At 38.4% G+C, this 21741-nt stretch overlaps 1 protein-coding gene across 1 annotated transcript in view; it reads left to right on the forward strand.

The window, feature by feature from the left end:
• Positions 1–17417, forward strand: part of LOC126183386 (neural Wiskott-Aldrich syndrome protein-like) — a 106140-nt gene extending 88723 nt beyond the window's left edge. The window contains exon 10 of the mRNA XM_049925331.1: positions 13099–17417. Within this exon, the coding sequence (XP_049781288.1) occupies positions 13099–13266 (168 nt within the window). The 3' untranslated portion in view covers positions 13267–17417. The remainder of the gene's footprint in view (positions 1–13098) is intronic.
• Positions 17418–21741: the final 4324 nt, after the last annotated feature.

Raw genomic sequence — 21741 nt, forward strand, 5'->3', positions numbered from 1 at the left:
GTCCACTAACCCGGCAACAGCATGCACTTCTTTTTCAGAGACGCTAGGACGACCTGCCCGATGTATGTCTGCCACAGTTTGACGACCTACGTTGAACCCAATGTGCCACTGTTCTGTGTGGCAATGCCAATTCCCTGCATGCCTCTTGAAGACCTTGATGACACTGTCGTTCCGTACAACCTTTGGCAGAGTCAATCTTGATTCAACTCCATTGTTCCTGTTTCAAAAACGTAGTGACTTTGTTACATTAGACCCCTTGCTCACAATTGACTGTGTTTCACTCGATTGTGCGCACGCCGGTGATGTGGGGCGGGTGAGTCCATTTGCTCGGAGGTAAGGTAGGTATGTCAACAACATGTGCTATCAGCAACAATAGTAGATTCCATTGCATAGTGTCTCCACAGCAGTGTTGCCACTATTTAAGTTCTAACCTACTTACGAAATTTGTTTGTTTGTTGGATAGCGATTATACATTGTGATGAAATACCATCAGGTTTGGAGTTAAATCTAAGATCTGAAACTTACTGCCCTTAGTACTTATATTTATATTGGAATTTCTGACTGGGAGTTATTTTTTATTTTCAATTGTGACTTTTGAAATTTTACCCCCCTTCACGTGGTATCAGTTTCCTTTGTTCTTATTGATTTTACAGATGTCTGTAATCATTTTACTATAATTCATTGAACCTTATCTGTTTAAATGCATACCATTCTTTCCCAGGCATTTGTCACTTAAAAATTAGTTAGGATCAACAAATATTGTGCTGGATTTGGTGCACTGTTCCCTGATACCGCTGTTTATTTTGTTTATGTAAGAACTACTTACTGACCTTCTGTGCAGAATTCCACAGTCTTAAGTTTTGTGTACAATGCTTTGGCTGAGCGAATAATGTTTCTGATCTCACTTTAAATATCTTCCTCATTACTGCTTCATACTGAGTTCATCCCAGAATGAATAAAAACACCTATGAAATTGGTCTTTATAGTGTTTCCTTTTTTAGTTGTGGACTGTTATGCACGAGATTTTTAAAATGTTTGTTGAGCTGATGAGGTCGGGTACCAGGGCAGACATTGATTTCACAGTTTGGTGAAACTACATATTTTAGTATAAAATTGCCAATAAGAGGGAATTCATTTTTGTTTATCTGCTTTTGTGAATCAATTTCATGTTTCTTCCTTTTATTATATGTGGCTGTTTTCCAACTATAGTTACTTATAGGTTTTTACACTCTGCATCTTTTTCAATCCTAATTTGCCCATGAGAATTTTTTGTGTTTGTTTTTGCACTGGGTGCAGTATTCATAGTTTGCACATGAGAATTTTCAGTTTTTTTTTTTTTTGTGTGTGTGTGTGTGTGTGTGTGTGTGTGTGTGTGTGTGTGTGTGGCACTGGATTTCCACAAACACAGTGTGCTGATTCACTTAGTAACTTGGCCTTTGTTTCCTTAAGAGATTTAATTTCACTTCCGAATGATTCAGTATAATTTTGAAGCAATTTGAGCATTTTGTCCTTTGATTTGATTGTGCTATAGCAGCTTCCAAACATGAAAAAAAAACACATAATTGTGATAGTGCTTTTCAGCCCTCCGACTCCTTATGAGTGTCCTTTATTTGCATGTACATGCAGACAAATCAGCTGATAATGCCAAAACATTATTTCAGTTGACAGTAGGACTATGATGACAGGATGTAGTCAGAAATAAGTAATACTGTGTACACTGACCAGCACAAAAGAATGCAACACTTCAGTTTTGTAAAAACTTCTATTTAAATTTTTTATTTTAAATTCCAGTCACTTTTATATTGCTAATCTACTATTTTATCATAAAATATTGTCATGTGGTCCAATCTACGTGACTAACAATGAAAAAAAGGTAATTATGAATGAATTAAATCGGAGATGTGGAAATAACACAAATGGATTCACATTTAAAACAAAGTTTAAGCAAGCTCATAACAGTAGTGTACCTCTCATTTGGTTTTCTACATTTCATGCCACAGATCTCTGTTCAGATCTTCAAAAATATGTATTATTGCCTCTTGCACCTATCATGGCATCCAACATTTTCAGTCGTACTCCTCATTACTGCTGCAGTGTCCTCTTGAGAAATCATATACCATTCTTTCAAGAGGGCTACCATAGGCCCTCTCAATAGTGCCAGCTGGACTTTCTCCCCAGCTGCTTTGATAACATGCTCACTAGAATTCAGATAAAGGCTTTGGGCAGGCCAAGTCATAGCATAAATCTCTTTTTCATCCAAGAACTGTTGTACTATTCTTGTAACATGTGGGTATGCATTGTCATGTATTTGTGTAAAACCATCACCATTAAATGGAATGAAAGGCACCATGTGCTTCAAAAGGGTCTCTTCCCCATGCCTATGTGCTTTAAGGTCCCCATGCTCCACAAAGATGAGATCTGTACAAGTAGTCATAATGATTCCTCCCTACACCATCAGAGAACCACCCTGAAAAGGTGTCCTGGATGAGAATGTTCAAAGGAGAACCCCATACTCTCTCTTTACTGCCAGGTAATTGCAGGTCAAATTGCGACCCATCAGTGAGCAATACTTGCCCCAGTTGTTGTACTCTCCAGTCGCTATATTCCCTTGCAAAACATAGTCGAGTTGTGTGATGAGTCTGGTGAGTTCTGGGTCTGTAGCAGGTCTTCTGGATTGAAGATTGGCTTCTTCCTGTCTTGTTTAGATAGTTCTCTTACTAAAATTGACCTCTTTATCTTGGCGGAGTCAATTTTGTGCTTCAATAGCAGTGGTGTGACAGTGGCAGAGAACTTGAAATTCCAAGAAGTGGTCACCTCTTGCTATTACTATTACAACATTGTTCACCGGCCATGGCCGCCTGGATTGCATCGCACCTTAGCAATTACATATTAAAACCACTACTAAAACTAAGAAAACAGACAAGAAGCATTACACAACAGTTGGTGTTATAAGCATTAGTTATAAACAACACTTTACAGCTCTTAAATGTTTCCAGTTTGTGGCTTCACATGTGATGGTAACATACTGACCAGTCTACAATTCCAGTTGTAGAGGAAAATTTATTTACAGAATATAGTGGCTGTTGCTTGGGCACATGCGTCAGTCAAGCTCTGAACATCCTCTGTGGCAATGTTCGAACATCCAGTGGTAGGCAGTTGAATGTCATCATGGCTGCTGTGGAAAAACCGTCCCGTGTCTTACTTAGGCGGCAGCTTCGAAAATCAATGTCGGCTTTTTAATACACGAAACCGATCCAAGTATTACAACTGTGACTTTATTCATAAGCCTCTGAACAGTAACAGAAATAACCCTGTCTGGAATCCATGCAATATGATATACAGAATAATGGTAAAACTGGATGAACACAGAGAGCATCAGTCGGTGCTAACAGACAGTGTGGCGGAGACTACGACTCTTTCACGCCTGTAGCAGGCGGCCTCCAATGGCCAGCCCATCCTGATACAGTTGGTGGCATATACACACACACACACACACATGCGCGCGCACACACACACACACACACACACACACACACACACACGTACGTACGTACGTGTGTGGCAACACCACACTCGGCACACTCATATGCAGTTGTAGCAAGATACAGCATACCTCTCCCTCATGAGAAATGGGCACCCAGGCAACGGAGGAGACAGCAGCAGCCTGACGAGAGAGGCATCCAACAGCTCCAGAGTGGCGGCAGCCATTGCGGACAGAGGGGGCAGAACAATGTGCCAGGCAGTCATTGGACCATAGGGTCGGAATGTGCAGGGATGTGGGCACGCCCGACGGTGGTGGTCTTGCGTGACACCTTATGACAGCACCAGAGAGTAGGATGCCATTGATATTTCCGTGTTGTCATAAGCAGACAGGTCCCAGTGCGATAAAGGTGGGGCTGGACCCACTGATGACAATGGCTGAGGCGATGATAGCAAGGGGGTCAGTGGAGATGGCCTGACTGGAACAGCAGGCCATGGCATTGGACCCAAGTCCGGAGATGGACTGGAACCCGGTGACGGGAAGCTGGAACCCCGTGACAGGAAGATGGAACCACAGGGTGCCACACACAGAGGAGGCAGCCAATGGGATGGGTTCACCTCCACAGCAATGATTACAGTCTCAAGGCAGAGGGCAATGGGGCAGGTTGTGGTGATGGGGCCACACCTGCAAACCAGTAGCTTCCAGTGACGAGCAGGTTACAACTGATCAAAGTGATGTGCCACCAGCCCATCGGCTGTACAGATGTCACAAAGATGGCACCTCCAGCGGTGGACAACAGTGGCCAGTATCCACTTGGGCTGGTAACCAAACCTTCACACCCACACCAGTGATCCCAATGTGAAATGGCCAGACAAACCCAACTGCGGCAGGTGTGGTGCAGGCTGAAGGAGATGGAGGAGCATGCGCGATTGCCAATCGAAAAGCAACTCACCAGCCTCCACTCTCCCATAGGCATGAAGCGATAGGTGCTCAGAAAATGAAGTTGGGTATCATCCTGTAAAGAATCCACAACAAACTTTTTCATTTGGGACTTGAATGTATGCATTAGTTGTTCTGCCTCGCTATTTGATTGAGAGTGGAATGATGGAGCCATAACATGGCTAATGGCGTGATAGGAGCAAAACAATTGAAAGATGTGAGGAATGAACAGCACATTATCAGGAGCTAAGGTACAAGACAACCAAAAAGTAGAAAAAAACCTTTAAAAGTGTGTGAATTGTGACCTCAGATGATGTCTAAACACACTGGAGAATATAAGGAAACAGGGAAAATGCATCCAGAACCAAGAGCCAATAGGAATTAAAGAAGGGACCAGCAAAGTCCCCATGAATACATTCCCATGGCTGGCAGAGAGCAGGTCAGGGGGACAGGGATGCCCTGGAATCTGTCTGTTGACAGGCACACTGCTCACAAGCCAAAACAAAACAGACAATTTCGCCATCAATCCATGGCCAAAAAACATGTCTCCTAGGTAACAGTTTAGTGTTCGAAGCTTCCCTATTGGCCCTGGTGGAGGATGTGTAGAACCGTGTGCCATAAGGCAGCGGGAATGACTACTCTTGGAGGGAAGTCTTCCATGGAAAACAATGTCAAAAACAGAGAGGTGATATCATAAGAAAAAACAGTTGCTCAGGGAGTCCGAAGCCTGACCCGGCAATTTATCTGGCCAGCCATGTTGACAAACAGAACCACATGGTGGAGAACCGTGTAGGCAGCATTGGCAGCTGCTATGCACGCGCTCATAATTGGGAAACCTTCGACCTTGGCCTGTGTTTAAATATCAAGCTGGAAGCAAAGCATTTCTTCACAATCAAATTCGGAAATGTGGGCCAAGGTGTCTGCATTGACACGTATTGACATAGGTCGAAAATGGATTTCATAATTGTAATGAGACAAGAACAGTGCCCAGCATTGTTGGCGATGTGCTGCCTTGTCAGCAAGTTAGTGTGAGGATTAAATGAGGAAACCAAGGGTTTATGGTCAGTAATAAGGTGAAACTTGGAGCCACATAAAAAAAATATGAAACTTACAGAGAGCATAGACTACAGCAAGAGCCTCTTTTTGCACCTGAAAGCAAGGCTGCTGCTGTGGAGTGAGAGATTTAGAGCCAAAAGCAGCAGGCCATTCATAGCTGTTGGCATATCGGTGCGCTAGGACCATGCCGTGGCTTTGCTGTGAGGCATCAGTCACCAAAGCTGTGTGCTGGTCCAGAGAGAACATAGCTGAACAAGGGGCCAAGATTAGTTTGGATTTCATTTGAAAATCACGTTAGCAATTTGGCTCCAGTGAAAAGGTCCATTCTTGCGTAACAAGGTATGTGACGGGTAGGCCAATGTGGCTGCCCCTGGCAGGAATTTGTGGTAGTAGGTTATCTGCCCTAGGAAAGCCTGAAGCTCCTTTATGAACGAGTGGTGAGGCATAGACGTAACAGTGGAGATGTGGTCTGGCGGGGATGAACCCAGTCCCACGAGACCTCAAACCCCAAATAAACAACAGAAGGTTGAAAAAACTGAGATTTCGTAAGGTTACACTGTAAGCCTGCAGACTGTAAGACAGAAAATGAAATGAGCAAATTTTTTAAGTGATCAGCTGTGGAGGAGCCCATGACAACAATATCATAGTCAGTTGCTCTAAAAATCCTAGAAAAATAGCGGTGGTGCTAGCCACTCCGAAAGGAGACCAAAGGAGTACTCAAATCCAGAATCGCTGAGATTGTTTGCCCACAGTAACCTACAGATACACTTCAGACAGATCAATTTTAGAAAAGTACTCACCACCCAATATTTTTGCCAACAGTTCCTCCTCATGTGATAGAGGATACATATCCATGATTGACTGTGCATTGACAGTCGTACTGAAGTTGCCACAGAGGTGAAGTTTCCCCAGTGGTTTCTGAACTAAAACCAGTGACGACGACCATTCACTTACCATAACAGGTTACACCACCCCTAGAGATTGAAGTCTGTCTAATTCTGCTTTCACTTGATCTTTCAGGGCAACAGGAATAGAATAGGTGTGACAGAAATGGGGCTGAACTGTGGATGTGAGCAGAAAATTTGTAGCAAATACTATACCTTTCAAAAACAAAAAAGTCCAAAAACTCCTTGCATAGTGTTTCTAATTGAGAATTCAATAACATCACTGCAGCACCTGTGTCGACCTGTAGCCAGAGTACTTGTCAAAAAACACTTAACTCGGTAAATAACTGGGACAGTCACAAGTATTGGAGTCACACTATTTATGCCCATGTCCATATCCTGAGCAGTCTTCGCCAAATGACATACAGAGGTGACGGGGCTTTTCTTCTGGCAAACATTACAGTTAGCCCAGCGCTTACAGCACTCTGACTTTCCTGCTTGACAAAACAAAAAGGACAAGATGGAAACAGAATGCTGATGGTGGTGCTACGGTGGTCGCGGCTGCTTGGGCCGGCCTTGATCCACTCAGCTCTGGGTCCATATGTTAACCATTGCTACTGCTGTTTCTCTTGCAAGCTATCTGTCATCATAGTGGGCACATCTTGTAACACTACTGCCCCGTCATCCCATGCTTCAGTTTGGTCACCTGCTGCCTCAGAAACTTCAAGAGATTGTGCTATTTGCGAAACAACTGCCAATGGGGGGGTTTTCACAGAGTAAAGTCTTGTGGTGCACTTCGTTGTCCGGAGCTAAACAGATAATTGCAACATGCACAGGAGAGTCTGCATAAGAGTGATTATGGACATCAGTAATGATTTGGCACTTTCTGCTAAGCCCATGAAGTTTAGCTGCCCAGGTCCTGTATGACTAGTATGATTTCTTATGGCATCGGTAGAATTCAACTCGCACCGCTATGACAGGCTTTCATTTGTGATCGTAGTTGGACTATAAAGTGTACATGTAATCAGAAGTAAGAGCTGCTGGCTCTTGTAAAGGGGCAAGCCGACACAGTAATGGATACTTTTTATTTAGAATCTAGAAGAGGAAGAAGGCTCTGCACAAATTTGAGTCTGTCACATCGAAAGTGAAAAAATGCTGTGTGAGTCTTTTGTTGTAAGCTTCCCAATCATCGGCCAAATCATCATACAGAGGAAAAGTGGATGGATGGACCATTGGAATGGTACACTGTGTGTTAATGGAAGCTGACAAAATGGTCACTGCCAAAGTAAGCTGTTCAATCAGGGTCGGTAACATGGTGTCCATAACGACTAATTTGATGAAACTGCACTTAAAGACTGCGCACGTGGAAACCGTTCCAAACTCGTCACCAGTTGTGTAATAACCAAATAATACACAAAACTGATCCAAGTAACAAAAATATGGCTTTTTTCGTAAGCCACTGAGTGATAGCAGAAGTGAGCTAGTCAGGAATCCACACATTATGAGACATCTGGTGTGAACAGCACAACTGGATGAACACAGAAAGTGCCAGCCGGCACTGCCCCGTGCATATATATGTGCAAGCTGCCAGCAGGTAGTTGATGAAGGCTGGGCCATGTGCACACTTCCCACAGGTGCCTCCAGCAATCTGATACAATTTGCAGCCGATTCAACCACACATGCACGACAACACCACACTCGGTTCACTGAAACTCGCACGCACTAGTAGCAAGATACAGCAAAGAGAGTTGAAAACATACTGGCTAAATATTGTCATTATTCCCAACTGCTTGGAAATGGGTCTACAGTGGTCCAACTTCTTGCTGGAAGACATTATTCTTACAGCCTTCTTTTGTAGGCTCAATATGTTTACTTCCAGTAGAGTGTCCCCACAGCAACAGTCCACATGTGAAGTGGCTGTGGAGCAGTGCCTAATATATTACGATTAAGTACTGACCTATTATCACACATTTGAGCTTCCTGAGGATGTAAATTACTCTTTAGAGCTTAGAATACACATGTGTAGTGTGTTTGGTTCACATCAGCTTATTGTCAGTTGTCATTCCCAGGAGTCTGACACTATAAATATTTGCTGTGGGTCCACAGTCACCAAGGCTGCATAATATTTTCTGGCTTTTATCTTAATTTAATCCCATTTGCTTTGAACCACGTTTTGGCTACTTGAAACAAAATATTAGCATCCGTTAGTGCCTCACCTGAATTTCTACTCTTAGTCATTAATGTTTTATCATCTGCAAAGAACAGAATATGACCATCACATCTTAAGTAGTTGAAAAAATATTAAAAAGAGCAGAGGGCCAAGTACAGAGCCCTGCAGTATGCAGTTTTGAAGCACCGTTTCATGAAACATTGCTCCTTAGATACAAACAATCTGCCGTCTGTCTCTTAGGTAAGATGGCAGTGTCCCAAAAATGACACCCTTTATACCATAAAATTTTAATTTTACCAACAGTATCATGTTAGAGATGCAATCGGATGCCTTGTGTAGAGCACAAATAATTAAAACCATGCAGTTCTTTTTATTACATCAAGCATTGCAGTAGATATAGAGTTCGCTCTTCTAAATCCATGATTGTTATCCAGGAAGAGACTGTGGTCTTTGAGATAACATAACAGTTGGTTCTTCACTATAGTTTCAATCATGTTTGCTACTATAGGTATTATAGAAATTGTTCTATAGCTGGATGGACTGTTAGGATCACCTTTTATATACACTGGTATTGTCTTTGCCAATTTATGAAGTCTTGAAAAATACCAACATCAAGCCTTTGGTTAATGACAGCAGTCAAAGGTTCAGCAATATCAGATACAGTATCCTTCAGAATAGCACATGACATACCATGTATATGTATGCCAACAGAGTATTTAAAACCTTTCACAATTTTCACTGTGTCCTCTGGAAGCACTTTATTCCACCTGGTCAAGGTGCAACAATCACTAATGCTTATATTGCTTGTAATATCAGTTTCTGAATCTGGTACTTCGACTACATTATTCCCAATAGTTGCAGATGCTATTTTTCTTGGACCTGATCCTGATTTCGTTGCATAGCCTTCAGATTCCCTGTACCTTCTTACGCTGATGGACATATAGGAAGGTGTAGATCTGAACATTTTTGCAGCATCTTGTGATCATCTCCCACCAAAGCAACAGTTTTTACAGTATCTTCAGGTTTAATGGCACATTTACCCTAGAAAGTTGTTTACCATAACCACGAAAAGATGCTACAGACATGAGTGTTTGAAGGGGGACCAATACATGTTACAATAATAAGTGCTACAAGAGCAGGGAACCGTTATTGTACGCAGAAAAAAAATTGTTTAAACCACTATTGGTCAATACAGTTATGTAGCCATTTTCATGTGGATAAATCCATGTACATATATGTTATATGTTACCCAAACAGCTACCCACAGTATCTAATTGTATACAGTATCTTACAATCAGTAAACATGTAAGCCTGAGTCATAAAAGACTGGACTCGGTACATATCTTCACTCATGCTGATGAAAAAAATAGTTATTGCCAGAGCTGAAGTATAAAGACTTACGTGGGTATGACGAAATATCAGTTAAGCTCAAGATCATCTGTTCATTTTCATTTTACACTACTGATGTACTCTGTTCCTTGTGTCATGTTTTTCTGGAGTGGTTAGTTTTCAGACTGATGTATGTGTGGCTAAGACCTTCCATCGGATAGACTGGTCACCTAGTGCAAGTCTTTTTAGTTGATGCCAGTTCGGCGACTTGACCAGACTGATAAAAGTAGTCATTAGTACACCCACTGTTTAAAATTGTAGAAACAAATAAGGCAGACAATTACAGCCAATTTCATTGGTACTAGTGTTTTTGGAGGTTTTTGAGATGTCTTCGTAAGAGACTAGTAGCACGACTCAGTACATGTAATTTGCCATCATATTGGGAATTTGTCTTCAGAAGAGGTACATTAACAGAGATGGCAATTCATTCTTTTGCGTGTGAAGTAGTTTTGGGGCAAAATGATAACTTGAGTTCAATAGATATCATAACAACATTTGAGTGTGTGAACCAAGCAAGTTATACTTTATCACAAAGTGAAACATTGCAGAATTAGTGGGAAAGCTCATCAGTGATACCTTTTGTATCTAGCGATTTGCAGTAGGGTTTTGGAACATATACTGTATTCAAAAATTATGAAGAACCTCGAAGAAAACGATTTATTGGCACATATTCAGCACGGATTCCGAAAATATTGTTCTTGCAAAACACAACTAGCTCTTTATACACATGAAGTAATGAGTGCTATCGACAGGGGATGTCAAATTGATTCCATATTTTTAGATTTCCAGAAGGCTTTTGACATCATTCCTCACAAGTGTCTTCTAACCAAACTGCATGCCTATGGAATATTGCCTCAGTTGTGCAACTGGATTTGTGATTTCCTGTCAGAAAGGTCACAGTTTGTAGTAATAAAGGGAAAGTCATCGAGTAAAACAGAAGTTTTGGCATTCCCCAAGGAAGTGTTATAGGCTGTCTATTGTTCCTGATCTATATTGACGACATAGGAGACAATCTGAGTAACCCTCTTAGATTGTTTGCAGATGATGCTGTCATTTACCATCTTGTAAAGTCATCAGATGATCAAAGCGAATTGGAAAATGATTTGGATAAGATATCTGTATGGTGCAAGAAGTGGCAATTGACCCTGAATAAAGAAAAGTGTGGAGTTATTCACATGAGTACTAATTTCAAAAAAATCTGCTAAATTTCGATTAAGCGATAAGTCACACAAATCTGAAGGCTGTGAATTCAACTAAATACTTAGGGATTCCAATTACCAATAACCTAAATTGGAATGATTTGATAGATAATGTTGCCGGTAGATCAAACCAAAGACTGCAGTTCATTGGCAGAGCACTTAGAAGGTGCGATAAGTCTACTAAAGAGACTGCTTACACCATGCTTGTCCGCACTATTCTGGAATATTGCTGTGCGGTTTGGGATCTGCATCAGGTGGGAATGACAGAGGACATCGAAAAGGTACAAAGAAGGGCAGCTCATTTTGTATTATCATGAAATAGTGGAGATAGTGCCGTAGACATGATACGTGAATTGGAGTGGCAGTCATTAAAACAAAGGCGTTTTTTGTTGCGATGGGACCTTCTCGTGAAATTTCAATTACCAGTTTTCTCCTCCGATTGTAAAAACATTCTGTTGGCACCCACCTACGTAGGGAGAAATTATCATCATAATAAAATAAAAGAAATCAGGGCTCGGTTTTCCCACGTGCCGTTAGAGAGTGGAACAGTAGAGAGACAGCTTGAAGGTGGTTCATTGAACCCTCTGCCAAAAACTTTATTGTGAATTGCTGAGTAATTGTGTAGATGTATAGATGTGGCAAATTGGGATGAGAAAGTTATCAACTATCACCAACAGGGAATAAATTTTTGTATCTGAATGGCTACTGTGAGATTTTAAGGGGGGGGGGGGGGGGGGGGATGCCACAGAGCTATGCTTTAAGCCCAATGTTTCTATTGATATATATATCAGTGGTTATACCCCAACTTATGTAGAAGATGCAAAGTTTTTTCCTCTTTGAAGATTACACAAATTATCATTGTCAAAGGCACAGAATATACTGTAAATGATGTAGCAAATAATAGTGAGTAACATTGATTCACTGGCTGACAGAAAACATATTGTCACTTAAATTGGGAAAATGCACACCACATGTAAAATTTTGCCACTGAACTCTCATGAAAATTTTATTATCGTAAGATGTAGTCACTACAACAAAATATTTTAAGTTACAAGGACTGAATATAAATAAAATATTTATTTGGAAGTTTCATGTTCAGAATTCTGTGTAAAAGCTGATTGATGCTATCTATTACAAGAATAATCCCCACTGTCATTTACACTGAAAAAAAAAAACCAGCCTTGTATACGTTTTATATTGTCACTCTCTTATGTTGTACAGTGTTTTAACCTGTAGCAACTCAGTGTATTCAAAAATAATATTCATAGCCCAGGAATGGGCCAATATAACAAACTGCAATGTTAGTTAAATGAACTTGATTGGAACCAAATGATGTCATCTTTTGCCTTGGAATTTTGGCTGACCACCAGCAGCCATCTTCAGCTGAAATTGGCAGCTGAACAGTACTAGTACTCTTTGCTGTTTGAAGGATTTGGGAACATCTGCAGTCTGTGTTCCAAGAAAATGGGCATTCCTCTCATTAGATTTGCACAACTTTAGTGAGGAATAAATGTGACCATTAACAACATTAATAGGATAAGGAGCTGTTTAAATCCTGCATATTCCTCCCATTTAGTGGCAATATTTTATCTTCATTATGCAGAATTTTAAAAACTGTTCTCCAGAAACACTATTAAATTTGTACTAAGACAAACTGTGCTGTGGTCTTACCAGTTTTGAGTGTAGAATTAACTATGTTCTTTAGGAGTGTTTTGCACATGCATTATACATTAGTCACTTGCTCAAGAGTTGCTTGAACTAGAGAGAGAAGTATAACAGTAGTTCTGTTATGAGTTCTAATAAATTGCTGCACTTCTAAAGTACCTCTCCACTGTCATTAGTGGAAGTAAATTCTCAAATTTGGGATGTTTTCATGTTTGCTGTGTCATTGCAACTGACTGCATTGTTTATCATAAAATTGTTTTGTCTATATTAAAGCAGGACATGGCACAATGTTTTACGTAATATTCTTTTTTACAGGTACAGCCGAACCAACGTCCACAAGTTGAGGAGACACAGAATAGCTTAGCTGGTGCATTGGCTCGAGCTTTAGCAGAAAGGGCTCGTGTAATTCATTCAGAAAGTAGTGGATCAAGCGGAGATGATGATGACGACGATGATGATGGGGATGATGAATGGGAAGACTGAAAAACCTGATAACGCCTGTTTCTTTATTCAAAAGTTGTTTTCTATTTATGAGCTTACAAGTGCTAAATTACAAACATGAATGAATGTCGTTGCTTAAAGCTCACCCTCCCACCACTTACACCAACTAATTGTTAATCATCGCAATGAACTGTTAAATATATTCTGAAGAGGAATTATGCTCAGAAATTGCTGATTCATGTAGTGGATCGTAAATTTGGAATGGTTGAGTACATAAGTTTTCTGCAGTCAGGTTCCTTGGGTTGTGCCTTAAGTTCACTCTGAACTGGAAATTCATTGGTTAATGCCTGTTTCTTTTCATGAAATGAGAAAAATTCCATTGCCCTTGTGTGTAAGTACTGAAACTGCTAGTTAGCTGTTACAAAGTAAAGTGGGAGAGTAACAGAACTGCAGTAGAAAAAGTACTAATGTTAGGCATCATATTGTTTTCCCTTTATGTTGTTCAGGATTAGAGAAGCACATCCCTTTTTGTGTGTGGAAATTTTTGTTTGTCATGCATTGATGATATTTTAATGACCATTGCAATGTTCAATGTGGAATGGGATGTGCTGTGCATTGCTGTGATTAAAAGACATGTCAAAAATGTTAGTTACTGTTGCTGTTTGTTTTCAGGGTTTACACGTATCTTCGCATTCTAAAAGTTTTAGTTTTAGTCTCACTAGTAACTTTAAATTTAATCATTCTAATTAAAAAAAATTGAACAGGTAAAATGTATAGATATGGTGTCTAAAAGAAATTGTTTCCTACACTACAGAAATTTATTGAAATTAAGGAATTTCTTTACATTGGTTATGAGAGATATTACCACTAATGTTTATTTAAGTGCTTTTTTTGTGAAGTGTGAATGTATAATTCCTGAATTGCGGGTTTTGTCACATGGCAGTCATAAACACCAAATAAAATATAGTTATAGTGCAGAGCAGCAGTATATCTCCTGTGTGTTAAATGCTATTTTTTAATGTGTTATATATCTCGTTATATATCGCATTGATTCATGTGTGTGTGTGTGTGTGTGTGTGTGTGTGTGTGTGTGTGTGTGTGTGTGTGAGAGAGAGAGAGAGAGAGAGAGAGAGGAGAAGAAAAAATAGTGAGTGAGTTTCTGAGTGGGAGGAAGGAGGAGCTGGAGATATACGATTGTCACTAATGGGCATTGATAATTATAAAAATTTCAGAATCCAATTAGTTAGAATTTTATTCACATTCAAAAAACTTGAGGGTGGTAGTTAACATTCATGAAACCCATAGAATACATTTTAATCTCTCTCTCTCTCTCTCTCTCTCTCTCTCTCTGTCTCTCTCTCTCTCTCTCTCTCTCTCTCTCTCTCTCTCTCTCTCTCTCTCACACACACATCCATCCATCCATCTTATTCTTCTTGTACCTGTTGTGACAGTAGTATGTACATTGGTATTATCTTTTTCGTTTTCAATGTAAATATGGAGCTGAATTCGTCAATGTATGTAAGTAATAAATGTTTCCCATCTACCACATGTTTAAGTTCTTAAAACCAAGAAATCTAAGCAACAACATAATGTTTGTTCTACTGATTAGATTGGAAATACTCTTTGTTTTTTACATTGATGGTGAGCAGAGTCACCAGGATGTGGAACATGTGAGAAAAACAAGAATACAAAGTGCAAGTTTCTCTATCACTTAAAGCTTGTGTACAATCTATCACACATTTATCATGTTGGAAAAAGTGATTTAACTGTTGTTTCCCCTGCTTTTGTCTGCAAACATAAAAATTTGTTTGTACTGTAAACTGTTAAATGTGATTAAGAGAATTGTTACCGTTATGACAATTTAGACATAGCACACCGAGAAATACACTTCAGAATTTTTATTGTAATGTGGCAGTATGTTCAAAGGATTTAAGTGAAAAATTTGCATAAATACAAAACCAAGACTAGGAAAACTATGGTAACATTTTCAAGCTAAAGGCTTTGAGTGACGTTAGTTGACATTGAAATAAAATCCACTTACTTTCTTTCCAAGACATCATGTTATATTTTAATGAGCTTCAAGATTTTTCTATTGCTTTCTATCAGCATATCTAGTTTACAGTGTGTGAATGTATTTATTTTTTTGCTTCATATATCAGATTGTTAGATTTCCTCCATCAGAACAGAATGTTAAAGTGTTGGTAACACTAATTGTATATATTATTGTGAAACAGATGTCTGTGATAATGTGTGTATTAAATGTGCATATATGTTGTTATATACTCTGTTTGGCACATGACCACTAATCATTTAATTTCTTTATTCCTTGCTGTTTTGGTACATTTGTGCCCTTACATAAAGTTTATGTTAATACCCATATTGAAGGACTACGGAAACTCCATCTGTTGATGCAGGTTGGGCTGAGGTATATATATGGAGATAATTTTTATTCTTGGCAGTTTCCAGCATAATGACTATTCTATGAGGTTTCAGGCTTGCAGCCAAATGACATTGACATTTTGCCATGATGTACATGATGTAAAAACTCACCTGAAGGTGGCTGAATGGTTGTCAGCCAAAATATTGTGGCAAGATGTTGATGTCATCAAGTGTGAAACCTCATTTAATATGCAATTAATTATTTACAAAGGACTGAATATTTTTGTAAGTTAAATTTCATTATTTAACTTTGGTGTCTCATATTGGTGTTTTATAAGTGATGTCAGATGTTCATAAAACTCTGTTTCTTCCCTTGCATTTCACAGATTAATATTTCAGTTATAAAAATACTTTTAATCAGTCATAAGGCTGCTTCAAATCATGAAATCTGCTATTGAAGCAGGAAGTCATATGTTCTGATTCAAAAAGTAAGCTTTTAGTAAAACAAAACACTTTAATTGGCAAATTACATAATGTAGCAATTAGTGGATTTTTAAAACTCTGTGTTATTGAAATCTGAAATGTTTATTATTATTTGTGAATTGAATTTTATTTCCTGTCCTGAACAGATGAAGCAGCAGTTCAGCTGTGAAAGTCATCATGTGTAAAGTAGAAATGATTAGTCAGAGTTGCAATAAGAGAAGACAAAGCCTGCTGTCATAGACTTTTTAATACTTTTCTAAGATCCTTGTGTTGATTGTTGTTAAAAGCAGTTAATTTGCTAATAAACACAGATCTCTTCAAACAGACACATTCTCTTATGCAAAGTAACCATGAAAGTTTTAACTACTGCCATGTTACAAAATAGTTAATTTTTAATAACTATTTTAAATCTTTGGTAAGTTTACAGAGAAGTATCATAAAAGACTGATTCCATTATTTATAACACTGTTTAAGACTTGTAGAACACTTAGAGCAACTAATGCCTAAATTACTTCATAGCTATATTGCATATCTCTCCTCAGCAACGAATGGGATCTACACCTCATATTTGATACTTAATCCAAGAATCTTCTACAATATGCACATGACCTGGTTGTCTTTGTAATATTCGTTCGACCACCTCATGAGATGTTGGTGATGGAAAAATGCTTGCACCTAGCAATAAGTAAACTTGTTGTTAATATTAAACAGTGATTACAGAATTGATCTATTTTCTAATAAGTAGTTTTACGTGGAGTTTAAGTGGTCTTTTTCTGTATTTTATTTATTATTATTATTATTATTATATTTTTCTCTGAAAACATGCAGTGCAGTTCGTATTTCATGTCAGATATGATCGCAGTACCTACTTACGCGTTTACACAAAACAGAAAATTTTATAATAAAATCATGACTACCTTGCTGAAGGAAATGATTACATGGTTCTTGCTACATATTGTCTGTAATCATGTAAGGAATTTTCAGTGGAATAAGAAAGATAACTAAATTAACCAGTGACAATTTTGTTGATAATTTTGTGGCAGCATATTGATAATCAACAAAGTGTGAAGTTGATGGGTTTGTAGAAAAGAAGACATTTTCTGAAAGTGAAGGATGATGTCAGTGACTTCCATTTCTCATTGTTTCAGTGATGATTCTAAAGAATTGTTCATGGCAAAAACAAAATTTCTTGTTGAAGCAGAACAGTGTGTATTATCTACTGCTCCTACATTTGTTTAAAAATGTTTATCATGTCTTACATAAAATTAGTTTGCATCATTGTGTGTGTGTGTGTGTGTGTGTGTGTGTGTGTGTGTGTGTGTGTGTGTGTGAAAAGGAGGGAGGGGTGTTAAAACTTGTCAGTTAGAAGAGAAATTGGTGATCATAAATGAGATACAAGAAATTAAATTTAAGTTTTGCAAACTGGTGTTGCTAATGTGTTTCTCTTTAATTTCCTGTTCTATGTTTTGTTTAATAATTGTAGTCTATGTACTACATGTGACATGAGTTAGTGCAATAATCTGGAACATAAAAAGACAGTAAGTACAGTGGGACCTATCTAACCTTTATAAGCATCGACACTATTTTAAAATGGTGATCTATTCAGGTCTTTAAAAAGTTATAATTTTAATTTTTAGAGCATATAAAGAATTGTGTACACAAGCTTATATTTTACAGGAAACACGCAAGCCATTATATTATTGTACTATTCTTGTGTTGATTTTTCTGTACAATGATAGGTCTTAAAATGAGCAATATTTGGTTGCTAGTTTGTAAGTTTCTCTGTGACTGACTGAGAATTGAAGCAGGTACCCCTAATAAATTTCATGGAAGTCCTCATTTATGTAAAAAAGTTAAACAAACAACATGTGATAATTTGTACAAATGAAGTAGTGTTATACACTTACAAGTACATCTAGACATGACTAAATTACTTCAAGTACTTTTGAGTGTATAAAAATTGGAAGTTAATATGCATTGATTTTGTATTATTATAAGTACTTTAATGATAATTTTTTTCTTATTTAGAAGTTTTTCCAAATTACTTTTTGAAGTTTCATTTTATTTTTTGTGTGATTGCCTGATAATCTAAAATAATGATGTTAAATTTTTACTTGTTCAGTTTTATTGTGTGAAATGTTTACAGCTCTGTATACTCAATGTGAAGTAATTGTGTTTGAATTATTGGTTTGCTATACTTTGTTCATGATAAATTTCTTACTAATTTATTAATTATTTCTGTACTCTAAAATTTAATTATGAGAGCTAATTAAATTTTTGTTGTTAATTGTTTAAAACTGAAGTTGGTTACTGTTATTATAACATTATGGTCATTTACCATATCTAGCTGAGCAAGCCTTATAGTTAAGGAAAATGATGCTCTCTAAGCCGTATAGTTAAGGAAAGTGATGCAGCACTACCAATATATGCTGAGCAAGGCGGCACAGTGGTAAGAGACTGGTTTGACATTCGTGAGAAGCAGAGTTCATAAACCCCTCCAACTATCCTGATATAGGTTTTCTGTGGTGCCCCTAAAGACTTGGGCAGATAATGGAATTGTTCCTTTGCAAAGGGCATGGATGATGTCCTCTGTGGCCCAAGCCAAGCTCGGGACATGTCTCTGAAGGTCCAACCATCAACAAGTCAATACGCTGATCTTCCTTTCCACATAATTCTCTTTTTGACATATCGGGTAGTATTTCCTAGATGCACATAGTATTTTGTTCTCAGAAATAAGAGATGTATCTCAATATACTTATGATAATAGTTATCAACTCGTGTTGTGCTCAGTGGAAGTGAGTAACATTACTGTTTTTCTGCAGTAGCCCTATTTGTAAGAGCTTCTGTGGAACTCCAGAAATGTAAACTGGGCAATGAGAAAAAAAATGGCTGCAAACACATGTAGCTGGACAGTTGTCGATGCATCGATAAACGTAAGAGTTAATAAAAATGTTCTGATTTTAGAAAGTTTTACGGTTTATTTTTGTTACTCAGAATGCAAGCTGTAGAGATTTCTCAAGATGTTGAAATTTAAGTAATAGTCTTCACTTTCTGAAATCAGAACTACTACAGTCTGTAATCCTCTGTATGAGCTGAAATTTATCTGATTTTTCTGTCATGTTCATTTTATGAGGTGTATTTGGGAATAAGTAATACATTTCTTGACTCATCTCCCCCCCCCCCCCCTTTTTAAAATGCTCTTCACAGAATTATAATTGCGAACTTCTTGTAAGAGACAACAAATTTCTTGTAGCATTTGCCATTGAAGTTAAATATACATCTATCTGACGATTTCACACTTACTAAGTGAATCTGAAATGAAGTGCACTGTTTTTCCTTAGACCTTCTCCATCCAAATTGGTGAGGGTCTCGGACAGATAATCAGTACTCAGGAATTGGCTGACTGAGACTTTTGTAAGCTATCTATTTCATGGTTGAATTATATTTCCTTAGAATTCTTCCAGTGAACCACAGTGTGGCATCTGCTGTTCCTACAAGTAGCTTCAAGTGGTTGTTTTCCCTTTAGGTCAGTTACAATGCACAATCCTAGATGTTTTCAGTTGTGACTGTTTCCAGTGATGGATTTCCAGTTGTGTGATGATTGAACACAGGTGGACCTTTCTGCCTATTTATGCACAATACATACATCTGTTCAAGCTCATGGTTAACATCCAGTTGCTACAGTGAGTGTAGAACTTCTGCAAGTCTTGCCTGCATTCTGCTACAATCTTCTGTCATTTTAACCCACTACATATAGCAGCATTATCTGTGAATACCTGTTCAGGTTATATGAATAGTAACTACCAACTACCCTACAGCATGTCTTTGGTTTGGGCCTGAAACTGCTTTCACAACTGACAATTTCTCCACTCACTGTATGGGTGAAATATGGGTGAAAAACTGAGTGCCACCTGTTAAGGAGGACGCTGGTGTGACCTGTTCTTGAGTACTGCTTGAGTGTTTGGGATCTGTATCAGAATGGACTGAATGAAACAACTCAGAGGCGGGCTGCTAGATTTGTTACGAGTAGGTTTGAACAACATGTAATTGTTACGGAGATGCTTCGCCAAGTGGAACGGTAAAGGAAGTGCCTAGTAATGGTACAGGGTACCCTCCAGTATGCACTATACGATGGCTTGCAGCATGTCTGTGTAGAAGTTGGTGTAGAAGTCCAACTACAAAATTGGCCTGATATTCTGCAAGATTGTATTTCGTTTACTAGTCAACAGTGCAGTAGCCAAAGAACATGGCATCAAACTATGGCCACTATCTGCTGCTTTTGGGATGACATGGGCAAAAAGAATAAGCTGAATTTCACTAGGTCATTGTTTGTGGAACCAATGTTGATTCCTGCAGTGAAGATTTTTAATTTCCAAAAGGGTCTCACTTCTTGAGCATTAAAAATTTTAGTTTTCAAGGGGTGTAAATGTGTATAATGTCTATTACATTGAATGTGCCGGCAATTGATAATGTCAGTTGTATAACCTAATTATGCATAAACAGTAAAAATATGCAATGCTATGTTAATGCATATGCATGGAATCACCTGATTAAGAATGTTTAAGCAAATTTTCTAATGTGTGGTTGGAAGTAGTAGGTATTTAAAGCTGTCTGAGGTGACGGAGAATCCTAAACGTTTTGGTGACTCCTATCTCATTAACTTCAAATGTTTTTCAGGTTAAGCATTACCAGGATTTATTGATGTTGAATGAAGCAACAAGTTTACTGTTACCAAACACTGGTGTTTTTCCACAACATGATTCAAAAGTTGAAACTTCCATCAGGTGGATTTGAGTGTATTAATATGGCATGTGTGTGTTTTATTAAGACAAGACTGCTCAGCCTTTGGCTCGGGTTTGATCCTTACTACCACCCTATGGCCAATACGAACGAAGAACTTGTTTGGCAACACTGTCCCTGGCAGGCTGTTTGAATTTTCACACACGATGGACTGATTGACTAACTTCAACTCCAGTTAACTAGGAAATGGTGCAACCTACCGTATTTCCTTAACAATTGTTTCTCAGCACAACCTACTGTGCAATGCCCTTACAAGCTTTTTAAACTGTTTCTGACAAAACTATACATTCCTTCCCCCTTTCATCCTTCCTTCCTTTGTTTTTGTTCTGGTTTGTCACCTGAGCTTTTAATATTCAGACAGGTGCTTCATTTTTTTCCACAGGTTTCTTTAATTTTCCTGTAGGCATCATCTGTTCTTCCTATAATGATGGATGGTTCTACAGCTTTGTATTTCTTATCTAACCATTCCATACTTGTGGTTTTGTGCTTTTTGTAAAGTCTTGTTTCTCGTTGTGTCTATTCCCTTTTGCCTGCTTTATTTACCATATTTGTGTTTTTTCTTTTCATTGGTTATTTTCCATATCTCATATTTTACTGAAGCATTTGTACTGGATGTTGTCTTTTTGCTTATTTTATGTTATTTATCTAAACTGGTTTGTCTCTCAAACGTCATACCTATTCTTCTATTTTATTCCATTCCCCTGTTTCTGTCACTCATTGGTGTAATGTTCCCTTTGAAACTGTTAACAACCACTGGCACCTTTCAGTTTATCCACTTCTTCATAATTTCAGTACTTTTCTGCAACTTCTTCGGTTTTAATCTGCAGTTCGTAACCAATAAATTTGGCCAGAGTA

Source organism: Schistocerca cancellata, chromosome 4 (genome assembly GCF_023864275.1).
Source record: "Schistocerca cancellata isolate TAMUIC-IGC-003103 chromosome 4, iqSchCanc2.1, whole genome shotgun sequence".
NCBI lineage: Eukaryota > Metazoa > Arthropoda > Insecta > Orthoptera > Acrididae > Schistocerca > Schistocerca cancellata.